General features: G+C 39.0%; 1 protein-coding gene across 3 annotated transcripts in view; it reads right to left on the bottom strand.

The window, feature by feature from the left end:
• The window catches only part of dacha (dachshund a), a 207,375-nt gene that overhangs the window by 64,219 nt on the left and 127,419 nt on the right, over positions 1–15,737 (bottom strand). For 2 of the 3 annotated variants that reach the window (XM_079835375.1, XM_079835374.1), the window contains exon 3: positions 2,705–2,836. In XM_079835375.1, coding sequence (XP_079691501.1) covers positions 2,705–2,836 — 132 coding nt within the window. The remainder of the gene's footprint in view (positions 1–2,704; positions 2,837–15,737) is intronic. The other variant, XM_079835376.1, reaches the window with a different exon arrangement.

Here is a 15,737-nt window from a genome sequence, read left to right as displayed (position 1 = left end):
GAAGCTACGTTGGCCGACAGGACAAAGATGTCATTGTCTGAGACAGCAGAGAGTAGCTAGCGCTCTGTAGAGCAGTTTGCCCGTTTAGGGCTACTGTAGAAACATGGCGCAAAATGGCGACTTCACTGTAAGGGGACCAGCGGTGTATGTAGATAAAAATGGCTCATTCTAAGGTAATAAAAACATAACGGTTCATTATGTAAGGTCTTTATACTCCACTGAAAACATAGTCATGTATATTAAATTGCATTTCTGTTTACTAGGATACTTTGTGTGAATTTGTTCTTTCAAGTGCAAGATGTGAAAGAGAGCTCAATTCAGTATTCACGCACTGTCTGTGACAGATTTCTGGGCACGTGCTTTGGATATTTGTGCGCAGAAAACGTCCCACAAATTTTGAGTTCCCTTACGTGTCTTCTTGCGCTTTAATGTTTAAATAGGCATGGCTTAAACTTTCGTGATGATGCAGCACTGGCCCGTCAACTGTCCTGAGCTTTGTTCACATTTGTGCTCATTCACGTTCTCAAAACGTGTTGTTAGAATTCATAAAAATGTTACCAACCAACTGGCGATTGACACCGTTTCATATACTCGCCAGCGCTGATTTTTACCCGTGTTTGACGCTTGGCGAATGTTAATTTTAGGCCCTTTGTTAAACATCAGAAGAGTTTAAATGTCAAGAATATGTGTAATATTCACACTTATATGTCTGTTTTTTTCTGTTGTTTTCCCCCCTTTGTTTCATGTTTGAACAATTTTAAAACCTTTGCAAACTGATATGATGCTAGTATTCCTCTACATATTTACACACATGCACTGTGTTTCTGTTCACGTGTGTGTGTGTGTGTGTTTGTGTGTGTATATAAGCGTTATTGGTCTTGGCAATAACAACGGCTGGCATTTGTGTCTATGCTCGCAGTTGTTGACTGTGATAATAAAGAATGACATTTTACTCAGTGTGTGTGTGCGCGGTGATGGTAACATCACAATCTAAATGCACAGTCAGGTGGGGAACATTAAAGACGTCATTAGCCTCAATAAAGCTCAGCAGAAAGGAGAGGGCTGCGTGGGCAAGAACCCATTACCTCAGGTCACGTGCCTGTGTGCGCGCGTGTGTGTTGAGGTGATTAGATTGTTGAACGCTTCCTAACAGTGCTCTTTATTTTCATATTGTGAATATCTATGGCCTGCGCTGGTAAGTGATTCAAAGCTAGTGAGTCATAAACTGGTCAAAGCTAATGGCTGTGTAGCCCTGCACATCAGAAATGTGTTCTGCTGTTGCAATGGATTTGATGTGTTTGATTACCAGGCTCAATAGTGATTCTACTGAACTATGGCAGGTGTAATAACTCAAGCGCCTTGCGTTTGTGAGAACACAGCAAATCTAGTGAAATTGAGAAGCTTCAAAGTGTCAAACGCGCATTTGATGACACTATTATTGAAGTTTTGCTTGTTTTGTAATAACATACATGGGCATGGGGAATGGGAATCGTAATGCATTTGACTCCATGATTCAGATTTTTCTTAATGATTCTTGTTCTATAACAATTCCATTAAAGGATTAGTGGAAATGAAAATTTCCTGATATTTTACTCACCCCCATCTCATCCAAGATGTTCATGTCTTTCTTTCTTCGGTCGAAAAGAAATTACGTTTTTTGAGGAAAACATTCCAGGATTTTTCTCCACACAATGGTCTTCAATGGCAACCAAAATGTTGAAGGTCCAAATCAAAGCAGTTTCGAAGTGCTTCGAAGGGCTTCAGAGGCTCTGCACGATCCCAGACGAGGAATAGGGTCTTATCTAGCGAAACGATCTGTCTTTTTTTAAGAAAAAATAACAATGTATATACTTTTTAACCACGAATGCTCGACTTCAGTGTTGTGATTCTTCACGTAATTTTTTTTCTTGAAAATGACAGATCGTTTCACTAGATAAGACCCTATTCCTCAGCTGGGATAGTGCAGAGCCTCTGAAGCCCTTCAAATGGCTTTGAAACTGCATTGATTTGAACCTTCAACCGTTGGTTGCCATTGAAGTCCATTATATGGAGGAAAATCCTGGAATGTTTTCCTCAAACTTAATTTCTTTTCGACTGAAGAAAAAAAAGACACGATCTTGGATGAGATGGGGGTGAGTAAATTATCAGGAAATGTTCATTTTGAAGTGAACTAATAATCCTTTAACAACTCTATCAGTACTTTTTTTTTAAGAAAAAATATTTTATTTCGTTTTTTTTTTTTTTATCCAGTCAAATTAGCAATCATAAATAATTAATAATACATTTCACTTTTGGTTTATATATAATTTTTGTACAAACACTTTTTATGCGTTTGGCTGCATTTGTTTGAAAAAGGTTTCTATTTGAATATATTTTAAAATGTAATTCATTCCTGTGATGCAAAGCTGAATTTTTAGCATCATTACTCCAGTCTTCAGTGTCACATGATCCTTTGCTGCTCAAGAAACATTTCTTTGTTATTATATTTCAATGTTGAAAACAGTTGCGTTGCTTAATGTTTTTTGAGGAAACAGTGACATTTTTTGTTCAGGACTGTTTGATGAATAGAAAGATGGAAAAAAACAAACAGTATTTATTTGAATTAGATACATGTAAATGCATAAATGCCTTTACTGTCACTTTTGATCAATTGAATGTGTCCTTAATGAATAAAAGTTTTATGATTTTGTACACTGACTCTGACCTGCACTGGAGTTGAGCTCCTCGTTCTCAGACTCTGTACCGTTCTGGCTTCCTGCTCCGTGAATGTTGTTCATGGCCATCAGTTTCATTTTCTGGAGTTTCATTGCTTCAGCCATTGCTGCCGCTGTCAATCCTGTTGAGCACACAAAGACACACACACAGAGGTAAGTGTACCTGATAACACACTTTACACCTGGTACTAACATCCGTCTCGGGAGATTCAATCTCAAATCGCTGTTCACCTGGTATTTACATGCGTCTCAAATGCATCTCATGTGATCAGATTTCATCAAAGACTCCATTTACTTCCTCAGTGTGTTAATAAACGTTGATAAAGCACATAAGTTGGGAACCCTTCCATATTGAAAACCCGTCGTTTTGCACATCCCTAATCAGTACTGGCCGTGACTGCCGCCCACAGGCAGAATGTGGCCCTCTGGAAGAGGAGGGAGGGCTCTACTCCCAGAAGGCCTTCTGCTCGTGGTCCTGTGCAAGTGTGAGAGAGTGTGTGTGCGTCCCACGAGGATTTCCCAGTGTTACTCACTGTCTCACACACACTTCCAGAACTCTACCCTCCGCTCATCAAGGGCTCCTCAGCCCTGGAAGCCATCATCACTCAGCCCAATTAGGCCCCTAATTAATTCAATTAAACAACGGAGGGACACATTAAGTAATTCATTAAGTGACGATGTGATGCCTTCTCGCACTCCGCTCTCGAAAATTTCCCCACAAATCAGGTTGGGAGGAAGTGATGGCCCACGTCCTGTGTCTTTTTCCCCAGGTTCAGACAATGGATGTCACCTTGATCTAATTCATTAAAAATTTAGCCTCCAACGGAATACGTGAACTAGCACAGAAAAGAAGGCCGAAGAAAATTCCTTTATCCTCTGTTTCACACGCTCTGCATGGATTTGGAAGCACAGGGCACTTCTGCTCCCCAGAGGGCCGTGTGCTCCCCTGAGGAGCTCTTACGGGTGAAAATGAACAACGCCACGACTGGCTTTGCTTTCTGCGACAGCCGGCAAGCCAAATAAACTGGAAAATTATTCATACTTCGAAAAATACAAGTTGTGGATATGCTGGATGTGAGTGGGGTGTGGGGTGAGATAAATGAGATAAAAAATAGAACACAAGCATCTGAGGATTTTTACGCAGCCAGCCTGTCTATAATAAGGTAAAGCAAAAACAAAAAACATTTTAAAAAATCTGAATGATTGATTCAACTTTTATGAATTCCTTTTTGTTGCCTACTTTAAGTGACAGTTGTGTGGATTTAAACAATTCTGTCAGTTCATTTTTGAAGAAGAAATATGAATTAATTATTATTATAATAATAATATTATATATAGAAAATAGAATCATCTTGCGGGAATGTAAAAAAACAAAAAAGGAACAGGAAAAAACGCCATATGGACTTTGTAGCTGTACCCGAGCAAGCAGTGAAAGATTAGGTTTTTGTGAATTTTTTGAATGATAGATCAAAAGGATAAACAATGCAGATTTATTTTTACAGCCATCTTTGATCATATTTACCAGGGGTGCTAACACTTTTGGCCATGACTGTGTATATATATATATATATATATATATATATATATATATATATATATATATATATATATATATATATATATATATATATATATATATATATATATACAGTGGGGAGAACAAGTATTTGATACACTGCCGATTTTGCAGGTTTGTCCACTTACAAAGCATGTAGAAGTCTGTAATTTTTATCATAGGTACTTTTCAACTGTGAATAAAAATCCAGAAAATCACATTGTATGATTTTTAAGTAATTAATTAGCATTTTATTGCATGACATAAGTATTTGATACATCAGAAAAGCAGAACTTAATATTTGGTACAGAAACCTTTGTTTGCAATTACAGCGATCATACATTTCCTGTAGTTTTTGACCAGGTTTGCACTGCAGCAGGGATTTTGGTCCACTCCTCCATACAGACCTTCTCCAGATCCTTCAGGTTTCGGGGCTGTCGCTGGGCAATACAGACTTTCAGCTCCCTCCAAAGATTTTCAATTGGGGTCAGGTCTGGAGACTGGCTAGGCCACTCCAGGACCTTGAGATGCTTTTTACGGAGCCACTCCTTAGTTGCCCTGGCTGTGTGTTTGGGGTCGTTGTCATGCTGGAAGACCCAGCCACGACCCATCTTCAATGCTCTTACTGAGGGAAGGAGGTTGTTGGCCAAGATCTTGCGATACATGGCCTCATCCATCCTCCCCTCAATACGGTGCAGTCGTCCTGTCCCCTTTGCAGAAAAGCATCCCCAAAGAATGATGTTTCCACCTCCATGCTTCACGGTTGGGATGGTGTTCTTGGGGTTGTACTCATCCTTCTTCTTCCTCCAAACACGGCGAGTGGAGTTTATACCAAAAAGCTCTATTTTTGTCTCATCAGACCACATGACCTTCTCCCATTCCTCCTCTGGATCATCCAGATGGTCATTGGCAAACTTAAGACGGGCCTGGACATGCGCTGGCTTGAGCAGGGGGACCTTGCGTGCGCTGCAGGATTTTAATCCATGATGGCGTAGTGTGTTACTAATGGTTTTCTTTGAGACCAGGTCCTGCCGTGTAGTTCTGGGCTGATCCCTCACCATGATCATTGATGGCCCACGAGGTGAGATATTGCATGGTGCCCCAGACCGAGGGAGATTGACGTCATCTTGAACTTCTTCCATTTTCTAATAATTGCATCAACAGTTGTTGCCTTCTCATCAAGCTGCTTGCCTATTGTCCTGTAGCCCATCCCAGCCTTGTGCAGGTCTACAATTTTATCCCTGATGTCCTTACACAGCTCTCTGGTCTTGACCATTGTGGAGAGGTTGGAGTCTGTTTGATTGAGTGTGTGGACAGGTGTCTTTTATACAGGTAACGAGTTCAAAAAGGTGCAGTTAATACAGGTAATGAGTGGAGAACAGGAGGGCTTCTTAAAGAAAAACTAACAGGTCTTTGAGAGCCGGAATTCTTACTGGTTGGTAGGTGATCAAATACTTATGTCATGCAATAAAATGCTAATTAATTATTTAAAAATAATACAATGTGATTGTTTTAGATTCCGTCTCTCACAGTTGAAGAGTGCCTATGATTAAAATTACAGACTTCTACATACTTTGTAAGTAGGAAAACCTGCAAAATCGGCAGTGTATCAAATACTTGTTCTCCCCACTATATATATATATATATATATATACACACACACACACACACACACACACACACACACACACACACACACACACACACACACACACACACATAGTTCATTTAAACAGTTAAATATTTAACACTTAAATACATTATAATATTATTTATTGTATTTTAATAATATTATGATGATATAATTTATAATATTGCCCTTTTTTAAATTATAATACATTATAAATGATGATATTTTATAATAAAACTATATTATAATTAGTGGTGGGCATAGATACATTTTTTTAATCTAGATTAATCTAGATTAATTCCAAGATTAATCTAGATTAAAATGGCTCATTTGAATTCTGCCGAAGGCATTCAGAATATGTGTGCTCGTAAGTGATCGTTTGTCTTTTTGTAGTTTGAATAATAAATAACTTCTGTCCCTTTAAGACCTGACGCACGAATGGATCCCAAACACTATTCCTGTGAGCTGGTTATGACTGTGTTTACGCTAAAACTCACCAAGATGGGCATTGAGATATTTTTGAGTGTATTTGAGCATTAATAAGATGGAAAAAGGAGCTAATGTTTGCACTTGTATGTCAGAGGCGGCTTTATTACGATATGTGTGTGTGCGCTTCAGATGCGAGCGCGAAATCTGCGGGAATTAGTAGAATTAACGTTATGTGCAACCCCGCGCGAAATTCAGACCGGTCACACCAATACTAACAAAAGTCCAGCAGAACACCCATTCGCCATGTTCAGAGGGTTAACTGGACTGAATGAGAGGAGGCGGGTGCGTGTCAACTCGCTGTCGGAGAGGAGAGGAGAGCGCAGCTGATATCGATACTGAAGAAAATGAGTATTGTATCGTTTCAGATTTTTCAGTATCGATACATAGCGAAATATGGATATTTTTGACAACACTAGTAGGCATACACACAGGTTCGAAGACTCGTTCTCTAGCCCCCTACAGTGCAATTCGGCTAGGTATACATCCGCGCTAAAATATCAAGGTGAAAGTCATCATAGCTTGCGTAGTATAGACCCAGCTCCCAACCCAACTTTGAGAATAGATTAACGGTAATATTTTTTTTATCGCCCGATAAGAGTCTCACGTTAACGCAGCACATTAACGCCGATAACGGCCCACCACTAATTATAATATATAATATTTTAAATTATTATGGGTAACTGTCAGCATAATAAAATTAGCCAAAAAATAATGAATGTGTAGACGTTTTAGAATGACAGTATTCTAAATATCTCATAGCATAGCGCTACATGTAAGGACAGATTAAAGATGAATAGAGCAAACATTTTGTAGAAGGGCCCTTTAGAGTTTTTTTCTGTCCTGAAGTTGTGGAGAGGCATCAGATAATTTCCTGTGAGGTCCAAATAAATTGTACAAACTAAACACGCACGTTTATACAGAATACAAAGAGTAGAAAAATAAAGAAAGGGGGAAAAAGCACTCACAATTGGTGCATTGTCTTAGCACACACACTATAAGGCCGCCTCCCGATACTATGTCAAGGAGAAGCCCCGAGATCAAACGGCGTACGTAACAGTAATTGATGTTTGAGGAAAGTCGCGACCCGCGGAAATGGGAGCCGGTGGATGAAAGGCGAGTGCCGTTTTGCAGGGGTGGACAAACAGATTGCTTATTGTTTGCCTTTCATATGGCCCTTCAGATCTACAAGTCTCTCTGCTTCAAACTCCCGCTTTGAACACTCAAGGTATCACCCCCCCCGCCGCATGAATGGAGGGCGCTCGGGCACGTCCTGAGGAGGGGAGAACACATCTATCCTCCTTTCCTCGCCCAATACTCCCTCGTTCTCAAGATCTGACAGGTCCATCTCGGTCGCTAATGGTTCACCTGGTTTGGAAGTGAGGAGGTGAGCCGATGGGCTGGACGGGGGGCTTTTTGTAGTCTTGAGGGGGGTCAGGTACGGGCCAGTCTGGATTCCTCTGCGATGACGTGCCTGAATTGGCCCTTTTTCATACCTAGACAACAATGTCCCATTTAATTAAAGAGTGGTATGAGAAAAGGTAGATTCCAAAGAGAAGGAAAAATTGATCCAAAGGAGTTTCTTTTGATCTCAGAGTCAGTGAGCGTTACATCAATGGATTCTTTTCAGCGTTGAGAGGCTCTCTGTTTCACTGCGTTTAACTTTCCTGTCTTTACCGCGGTAATGAAACCTTAAAGACCCAGGTAAAAGACATGGAGGCACTAGCACCTGAGATTGCGGCCTAGGATTCTGTTACAGGTCAGCAAGTATCGGGTATGCCAGTGTACCTTGTTTTTGGTTCATTCATAGGCTGAAATGTCTTTAGATGAGAAATATTTTTTTTAAAATTACATTTAGTAAAAATATTGATTTAACGTTTAAAAAAACAGATCCGAAGTTCTGTTATTAAATTCCTTTCTTCTGCTAGACGATATATGTGTCTTTGTAGTAAATGTGTGTTGTGCAGGCTGTGCAATGATATACACAGGTGCTTCATGTCAAGACTGTTTGACCATGTTTGGAACGTTGTGTTGACCAATCAAAAGCCAGGGTTAAAAGTATCCGCATAAACCCTAACACTCAAAATAATTAATTGGTTTGAGTAGGGTTAACTTAAATTAAACTAATTAGCTCACTCACAATATCTTTTTTGAGTATTTAGAACTTTTCTTTTTCTTTTGAGTTCACAAAACTGACACATTAAGTAATCTGAATTGTTTAATTGCTTTGAGTTTTATGAACTTGTTTCTTTTAATTTAGACAAACTTAATTTTAACTGAAACTGGGCAGGGATTTCTATTTCCCAGCATGCTTTGCCATGCCACTCAAAAGGGAGAGTAAATGCTGAAATTAAGTGTTATTTAATGTTTGTGGGTGTGTGTGTGTGTGTGTGTGTGTGTGTGTGTGTGTGTGTGTGTGTGTGTGTGTGTGTGTGTGTGTGTGTGTGTGTGTGTGTGTGTGTGTGTGTGTGTGTGTGTGTGTGTGTGTGTGTGTGTGTGTGTGTGTGTGTGTGTGTGTGTGTGTGTGTGTGTGTGCAAGATTAATGTTACACTGTAAAACAAATTCAGGTCTCCAATTGAAAATTTTCTAGTGACCGATCACATCTAAATTTTTCAGTTGGCCAAATTGAATTTCTGTGAATTGATGCAATTTAAGTCACAGAAATTCAATTTGGCCAACTAAAAAATTTAGATGTGATCAGTCACTAGAACATTTTTCAATTGGAGATTTTTTTTTTTTTTACAGTGTACGTGGGAGATTTAGTAGTGTTTAATGTTTTGCTATGCTAGTTTAGAAGAGTTTCAGTTATGTTGGGTTTCTGGAGGGTTAGCTGTTAGTATGAATTAGCTTACTCATACATTTGAATTGCTCTTAACTTGAAATATTTGAGTACAAAATAAAAATCTGCCAGTTCTGCTTACTTAAATGTTGAATTTCTTAACTTAACTTTTGATCTGACTGATTACCTCAAACTCAAAAGTCAGGAGGCCTTTCTGAGTGAAGAATTTCAGTCGATATGAAGGTGATGTTGATTAAAAAAAATAGTTTAAAAAATATTCTCAAATAGTTTGCTTGTTAAAGGCAGAATTAGTTTCAAATGGCACAATAATAGAATGTGAAACTAAAGCACTTGAGCGAGAGAAATACAATTCAATTAAATTTAACAAACTGCTTGTTAAAGACAGAATTCTTTTCAAATTCACAAAAGATTTGTAAGAAAACTATTGTGCAAATGTACATTTGAGCTACAAAAATTAAATAAATAAATATTATCACAACAAATTTATTCCAGTACTTACTTCCCCAACCAAACATGCTTATACAACCCAATTCCACTTACAATGATCCTCACATACCAAGGGCTCCTGTGATTGTATGTCTGAAAACATACAAAGGGGAATAGAACAAAACAAAGAAAAGAATAAAGCAGGAAGAGATAGAAATAGAGACCAAACAACACAGATTGCCTGTGAGAACAAGCCCAGAGATATCATGTTTTCCACAAAGAGGGTCAGTCAAGCACTCCCCCTGCTCCATTATTGCATATAATGGAGCAGGGACGCATTATTGCATTTTGCATTTCTCCTTTTCAGATGAAACATGGATAAAAAAAAGAAAGGAAGAGTGTCTTTTCTTTGCTTTGACAGAGCGTCTCGGGGAAAAGTATCAGATTTGTGCACAAGATGGGTGGAAAAAAACAGGCAGAGCATCTCTCTTTGATTCACTGAGTAAATATTACTGTCCGATTTCACGTTGAACAGTAAACCGAGAAAGGACAAAAAGGTAGAAGAAGGGAGGGCAGAGCGAGATGGGGGCGGTATACTGTATTTAATTCACCTTTGGAATTTCCGAACGGCGGAACAAGGGATGAGACGAACGCCTGACAAAGGCATATGGCCGTGGGGCGAAACCGGACTCTGGTGCTTTTCAGCGCTCACCGGTGAGAAAGAGAGAGAGAAATGGGGCGCGATGGAAGTTGTAAATAAAAGCCTAAATGAATGCTGAGATTTCCGCCTCATGACCCCACTGTTTGTGTGTAACCCACTGGAGGACTGATACAACTAAATCTAGGTTGTGTGTTAGTTTCCACCAACCAGAGTTTACTCTCAAAGTGGGGCTGTTTTTGTTGGATCCCAATGGCTCAAATGAATCTAAACTGCTGGCAGATTGACAGTTTCTAATCATTTCAAAGGAAAGATTCAAGTCTTAAAAAAAATTATGGTTTGGATTCGAAAGTGCCAGAAGGTGTGTCTAAAACTAGCGTTTGGGAATCTATTTTTAAAAATACCAGACATAAATGACATTATATTCTATTAACGATTCAGGAAAGTCCGAATTTTTTGCACCAATGTGAATGAACACAGTAAGCCTAGCGTTTTTTATGGATACGAACAGCTCAAATGAACCTAAACTATTAATTAATATTGTCAGTTTAGAGTAATTTCAAACAAAAAGCTAAGATTCTGAGAAACAAACGAGCCTTAACAGAATGATGGTCTGGATACAAAAGTATCAGAAGCTGCATCTAAAAAACTAGGGTTTGGGAATCTTTAAAAAAAAATACCAGACATAAATTACTTTAAACATTATATTCTATTAACGATTCGGGAAAGTCATAATTTTCACACCAATGTGAATGAACATAGTAAACCACTAGCGTTTTTGTTGGATACAAGCAGCTCAAATGAACCTAAACTATGAATTAATAGCGTCATTTCAAAGAAAAAGCTACGGTTCTGAGAAACAAACGAGTCTTAACAGAATGAAATATTTTTCCAACCAATGTGAACACAACACAACGTTCACATTATCAGTTTTTGGGATTGACAACAGCATTTACTTACAGGTGTGAGTCTCGATGTCCCGTTCAAACAGCAACTTGCAGTAGCGTCTCGAATACTGTCTGTATGAACGTGCAATGGGAGCTAGGTTATAGAATGCGGTTGTCACTGTAAATAACCGAACTGTGTGTAAACGTAACCGTTTTAAGGACTCAAATACAGGACCGTATTCTGCTGCTGTGTGAATGTTGCCTTAGTACAACACTAGCGCTGGCACTGACTCGACCAGTGTAGTCTGATTTGCAAACAAATGAACCTTGAGGTGATTCTTTAAATGAACAAAGCCCATGATTTAATGATTTGAATTGGTCTCAATCGTTCACAGTATCATTCTGAGCCATTCTTGAGACTGTGGCTGTGTCCGAAATTGCCCCCTATACCCTTAAATAGGGCACTATTTGAAGGGACAGCCATTTGTAGTGCTGTCCGAAACCATAGTGGACATCACATTATCGTGTGCACTCATTCAATGTTCACTCAATCATTTTCCAAACCACTGGTCCAATGTGGCTACAGCGTAATATCATACAGGTATAAATTCCTTTTTAATTGACTGTTAAATTGTTTGGTTATAGTTTATACATAGTTTCCATGACAGAGTTCAAGATAAATCTTTTTATCTTACTACTGGAGCTTTGTTCAAATGATTCTTAAACAGCAAGCATAAACTATACAAAAGCGGCAGCCCTTCTGGCGCACTAGTGTCCGATTTCACTCCTTCAAGTGGACTATATTAGTGGAGTAATGTGGGGAATAGTGAATGAGCCGATTCTGAACACAGCTAGGCGTGGTGTGAAGCGATAAGTAACAAACAAAGTTTATTTTGAGCTTTATAACTTGTGCTCGTTATAAATGTATTGACTTATTTATTGACCAGTGAACAGGACCGCCTGGGGTCGAGAGGTCTCCCTGATCCTGAGTCAGCTCAAGTGGGCCGAAACACTCTCAAGTCTGTGAGTGAGCCCAATAAGAGAAAGACTGTAATTACTTTTAATGAAGGCAGATGCTGATGTGGAGTTCTGCCATTATTGGAGCAGAGAAAAGATGATACACACACACAGCGTGGGAATGAGGGCATTGACGGCCATACCCAAAGGACGGGCAGAGGAGTGTTGCGGACAAAGGAAAGGAAGAACAGAAAGAGAGATTTAATGTAACACCATGGAACCGACCAATGACGCATTACAACAGCTTGAAACTGACTACACTGAAAGCATCAAAAACATTCACCAACACAGACAAATCAGCTGTAAATGTAATTTTAAACTTTACATCACATGAAATTCTTTGGTTTGAAAAGGCACATAATATATAAAGCGAATATGATTTAAATGAGTAGAAGAGAGGCCAGGCAGATTGCTTAAACTTTTTTTATAACACAAGTGCATACACACTCTATCGGTTAAACGTGTGGGGTCAGTAAGTGTTTTTCCTTTGTATACATATTTTTTTTTTAACCATTTTACTTTACTAAGGTTCAAATTACATTTCAACTGCTATGATTTGGGATCCAGATGTGCTTCAGATGTGACATGAAATACAGGACAGAGATGTCTAATTCGGTGTTGGAATCAGCAAAACTCCACAGACATTACGAGGAGACTTAATATGACGACGTGTTTTACATTTTAATTTGACCTCTGGATGCTCAGTGGGATACAGTCCAAGACGCAATGAGACGTTTTTTTGCTGTTTGGCATTTAAGTGCCGACAAAACAGACAAATTGCGCCATAACATTATGCCTCAGCACTCCTCATTTCCTCTACGTTTAAAAACATTAATATAATCCCTCCTCGTAATTTCTAAGGCAATTAAAGGTAAAAGCGGACCAATTTACCACCCGCTATATACCAACCCAGTTTAATGTCTAATAACAGTGCCTTTAATTGTAGTATTGTGTTGTGTTTTTTGGCATTAATAGATGCTGAGGTCCTAGTGGCCACTAGACACAGGTGTTAATTATCCAGTGAGGCAGTGGCAGCTTGCAGTTTTATATTGCATCAAGGTAAAATTACAGCGCATTATTCTCCTATCAAACAGAAATAAGCCGTTAATTAACTCCCTGCTGCAGTAATCGCTTCTTTCTTTCTTTATTTGTTTATATTATTTGTGCAAGGCCCACATCTAGTTGCCAGTTCAAAGTCTCACAATTTGCATACGTATATTATGCGCTAAAAGTTACTTACTAATAGTGGCCTAGAGGTCACATTTTATGCTGATCTGAGATCAGTTTGCAGTGTTTCATATATAAAATACAGCATTGGTGCAGTTGATCACAGATCAGCATTTAGGGATGCTTCTATGTGGCTTTTATGTTAATTGTGGGTACACACATCTAAATCTTACCTTAATCTGACTTAATCTGAAGTGCATTCTTATTTTGCTAAGATGTTTTCCAGATCATTATCTTGTGTTGTTCCTGGAACAATATTTCTAATCAAACAAATCCAGTCTTGACCCAACCCTGAGATCACGAGAATGTAGCACAAGCCTTAAAACATTTGGTTTAAACATCTTAATCATTATTTTCAATAACCGTATTCAAAAGCATTTTTCAGGGTCAGTTTCAAAGCATGTAGAAGTCTGTAATTTTTATCATAGGTACTCTTCAACTGTGAGTGACGGAATCTAAAACAAAAATCCAGAAAATCACATTGTATGATTTTTAAGTCATTGATTTGCATTGTATTGCATTACATAAGCATTTGATACATCAGGAAAGCAGAACTTAATATTTGGTACAGAAACCTTTGTTTGCAATTACAGCGATCATACGTTTCCTGTAGTTTTTGACCAGGTTTGCACTGCAGCAGGGATTTTGGCCCACTCCTCCATACAGACCTTCTCCAGATCCTTAAGTTTTTGATGCTTTCGCTGGGCAATACGGACTTTCAGCTCCCTCCAAAGATTTTCTATTGGGTTCAGGTCTGGAGACTGGCTAGGCCACTCCAGGACCTTGAGATGCTTCTTACAGAGCCACTCCTTAGTTGCCCTGGCTGTGTGTTTGGGGTCGTTGTCATGCTGGAAGACCCAGCCACGACCCATCTTCAATGCTCTTACTGAGGGAAGGAGGTTGTTGGCCAAGATCTCGCGATACATGGCCTCATCCATCCTCCCCTCAATACGGTGCATCGTCCTGTCCCCTTTGCAGAAAAGCATCCCCAAAGAATGATGTTTCCACCTCCATGCTTCACGGTTGGGATGGTGTTCTTGGGGTTGTACTCATCCTTCTTCTTGTCTCAAACACGGTGAGTGGAGTTTAGACCAAAAAGCTCTATTTTTGTCTCATCAGACCACATGACCTTCTCCCATTCCTCCTCTGGATCATCCAGATGGTCATTGGCAAACTTCAGACGGGCCTGGACATGCGCTGGCCTGAGCAGGGGGACCTTGTGTGCGCTGCAGGTTTTTAATCCATGACAGCATAGTGTGTTACTAATGGTTTTCTTTGAGACTGTGGTCCCAGCTCTCTTCAGGTCATTGACCAGGTCCTGCCGTGTAGTTCTGGGCTGATCCCTCACCTTCCTCATGATCATTGATGGCCCACGAGGTGAGATATTGCATGGTGCCCCAGACCGAGGGAGATTGACGTCATCTTGAACATCTTCCATTTTCTAATAATTGCGGCAACAGTTGTTGCCTTCTCACCAAGCTGCTTGCCTATTGTCCTGTAGCCCATCCCAGCCTTGTACAGGTCTACAATTTTATCCCTGATGTCCTTACACAGCTCTCTGGTCTTGGCCATTGTGGAGAGGTTGGAGTCTGTTTGATTGAGTGTGTGGACAGGTGTCTTTTATACAGGTAATGAGTTCAAACAGGTGCAGTTAATACAGGTAATGAGTGGAGAACAGGATGGCTTCTTAAAGAAAAAACTAACAGGTCTGTGAGAGCCGGAATTCTTACTGGTTGGTAGGTGATCAAATACTTATGTCATGCAATAAAATGCAAATGAATTACTTAAAAATCATACAATGTGATTTTCTGGATTTTTGTTTTATATTACGTCTCTCACAGTTGAAGAGTACCTATGATAAAAAATTACAGACCTCTACATGCTTTATAAGTAGGAAAACTTGCAAAATCGGCAGTGTATCAAATACTTGTTCTCCCCATTGTGTATATACATAATAATTATATACACAGTACACACACATATATTGTGTAAACAAACTTTTATTTTGGATGCGATTAATCGGTTGGACAGCACTGCAATTAATATTAACAAAGATTAATAAATGCTGTAGAAGTAGAATTAACTAACTAATTAAACCTTATTGTAAAGAGTTACCAAGATAATAGTGGTATGCCAAACTGCTAAATAACTTTAGTTATTGCTAAATGAGTTAGTTATTTAAATATATTATTATTATTATTATTATTATTATTAATTCAACAAAAATGTTTCCTACATGGTTATGGCCTAGCTGACAGTGGTGCTGAAATGCAAAAGATATTTTAAATATTAAATATATACTTAAAAATACATATTTTCTTTTGTTTTTAACATAA

Source organism: Gobio gobio (assembly GCF_949357685.1).
Source record: "Gobio gobio genome assembly, chromosome: 14".
Lineage (NCBI taxonomy): Eukaryota > Metazoa > Chordata > Actinopteri > Cypriniformes > Gobionidae > Gobio > Gobio gobio.
This window is presented reverse-complemented; position numbering and strand designations above follow the sequence as displayed.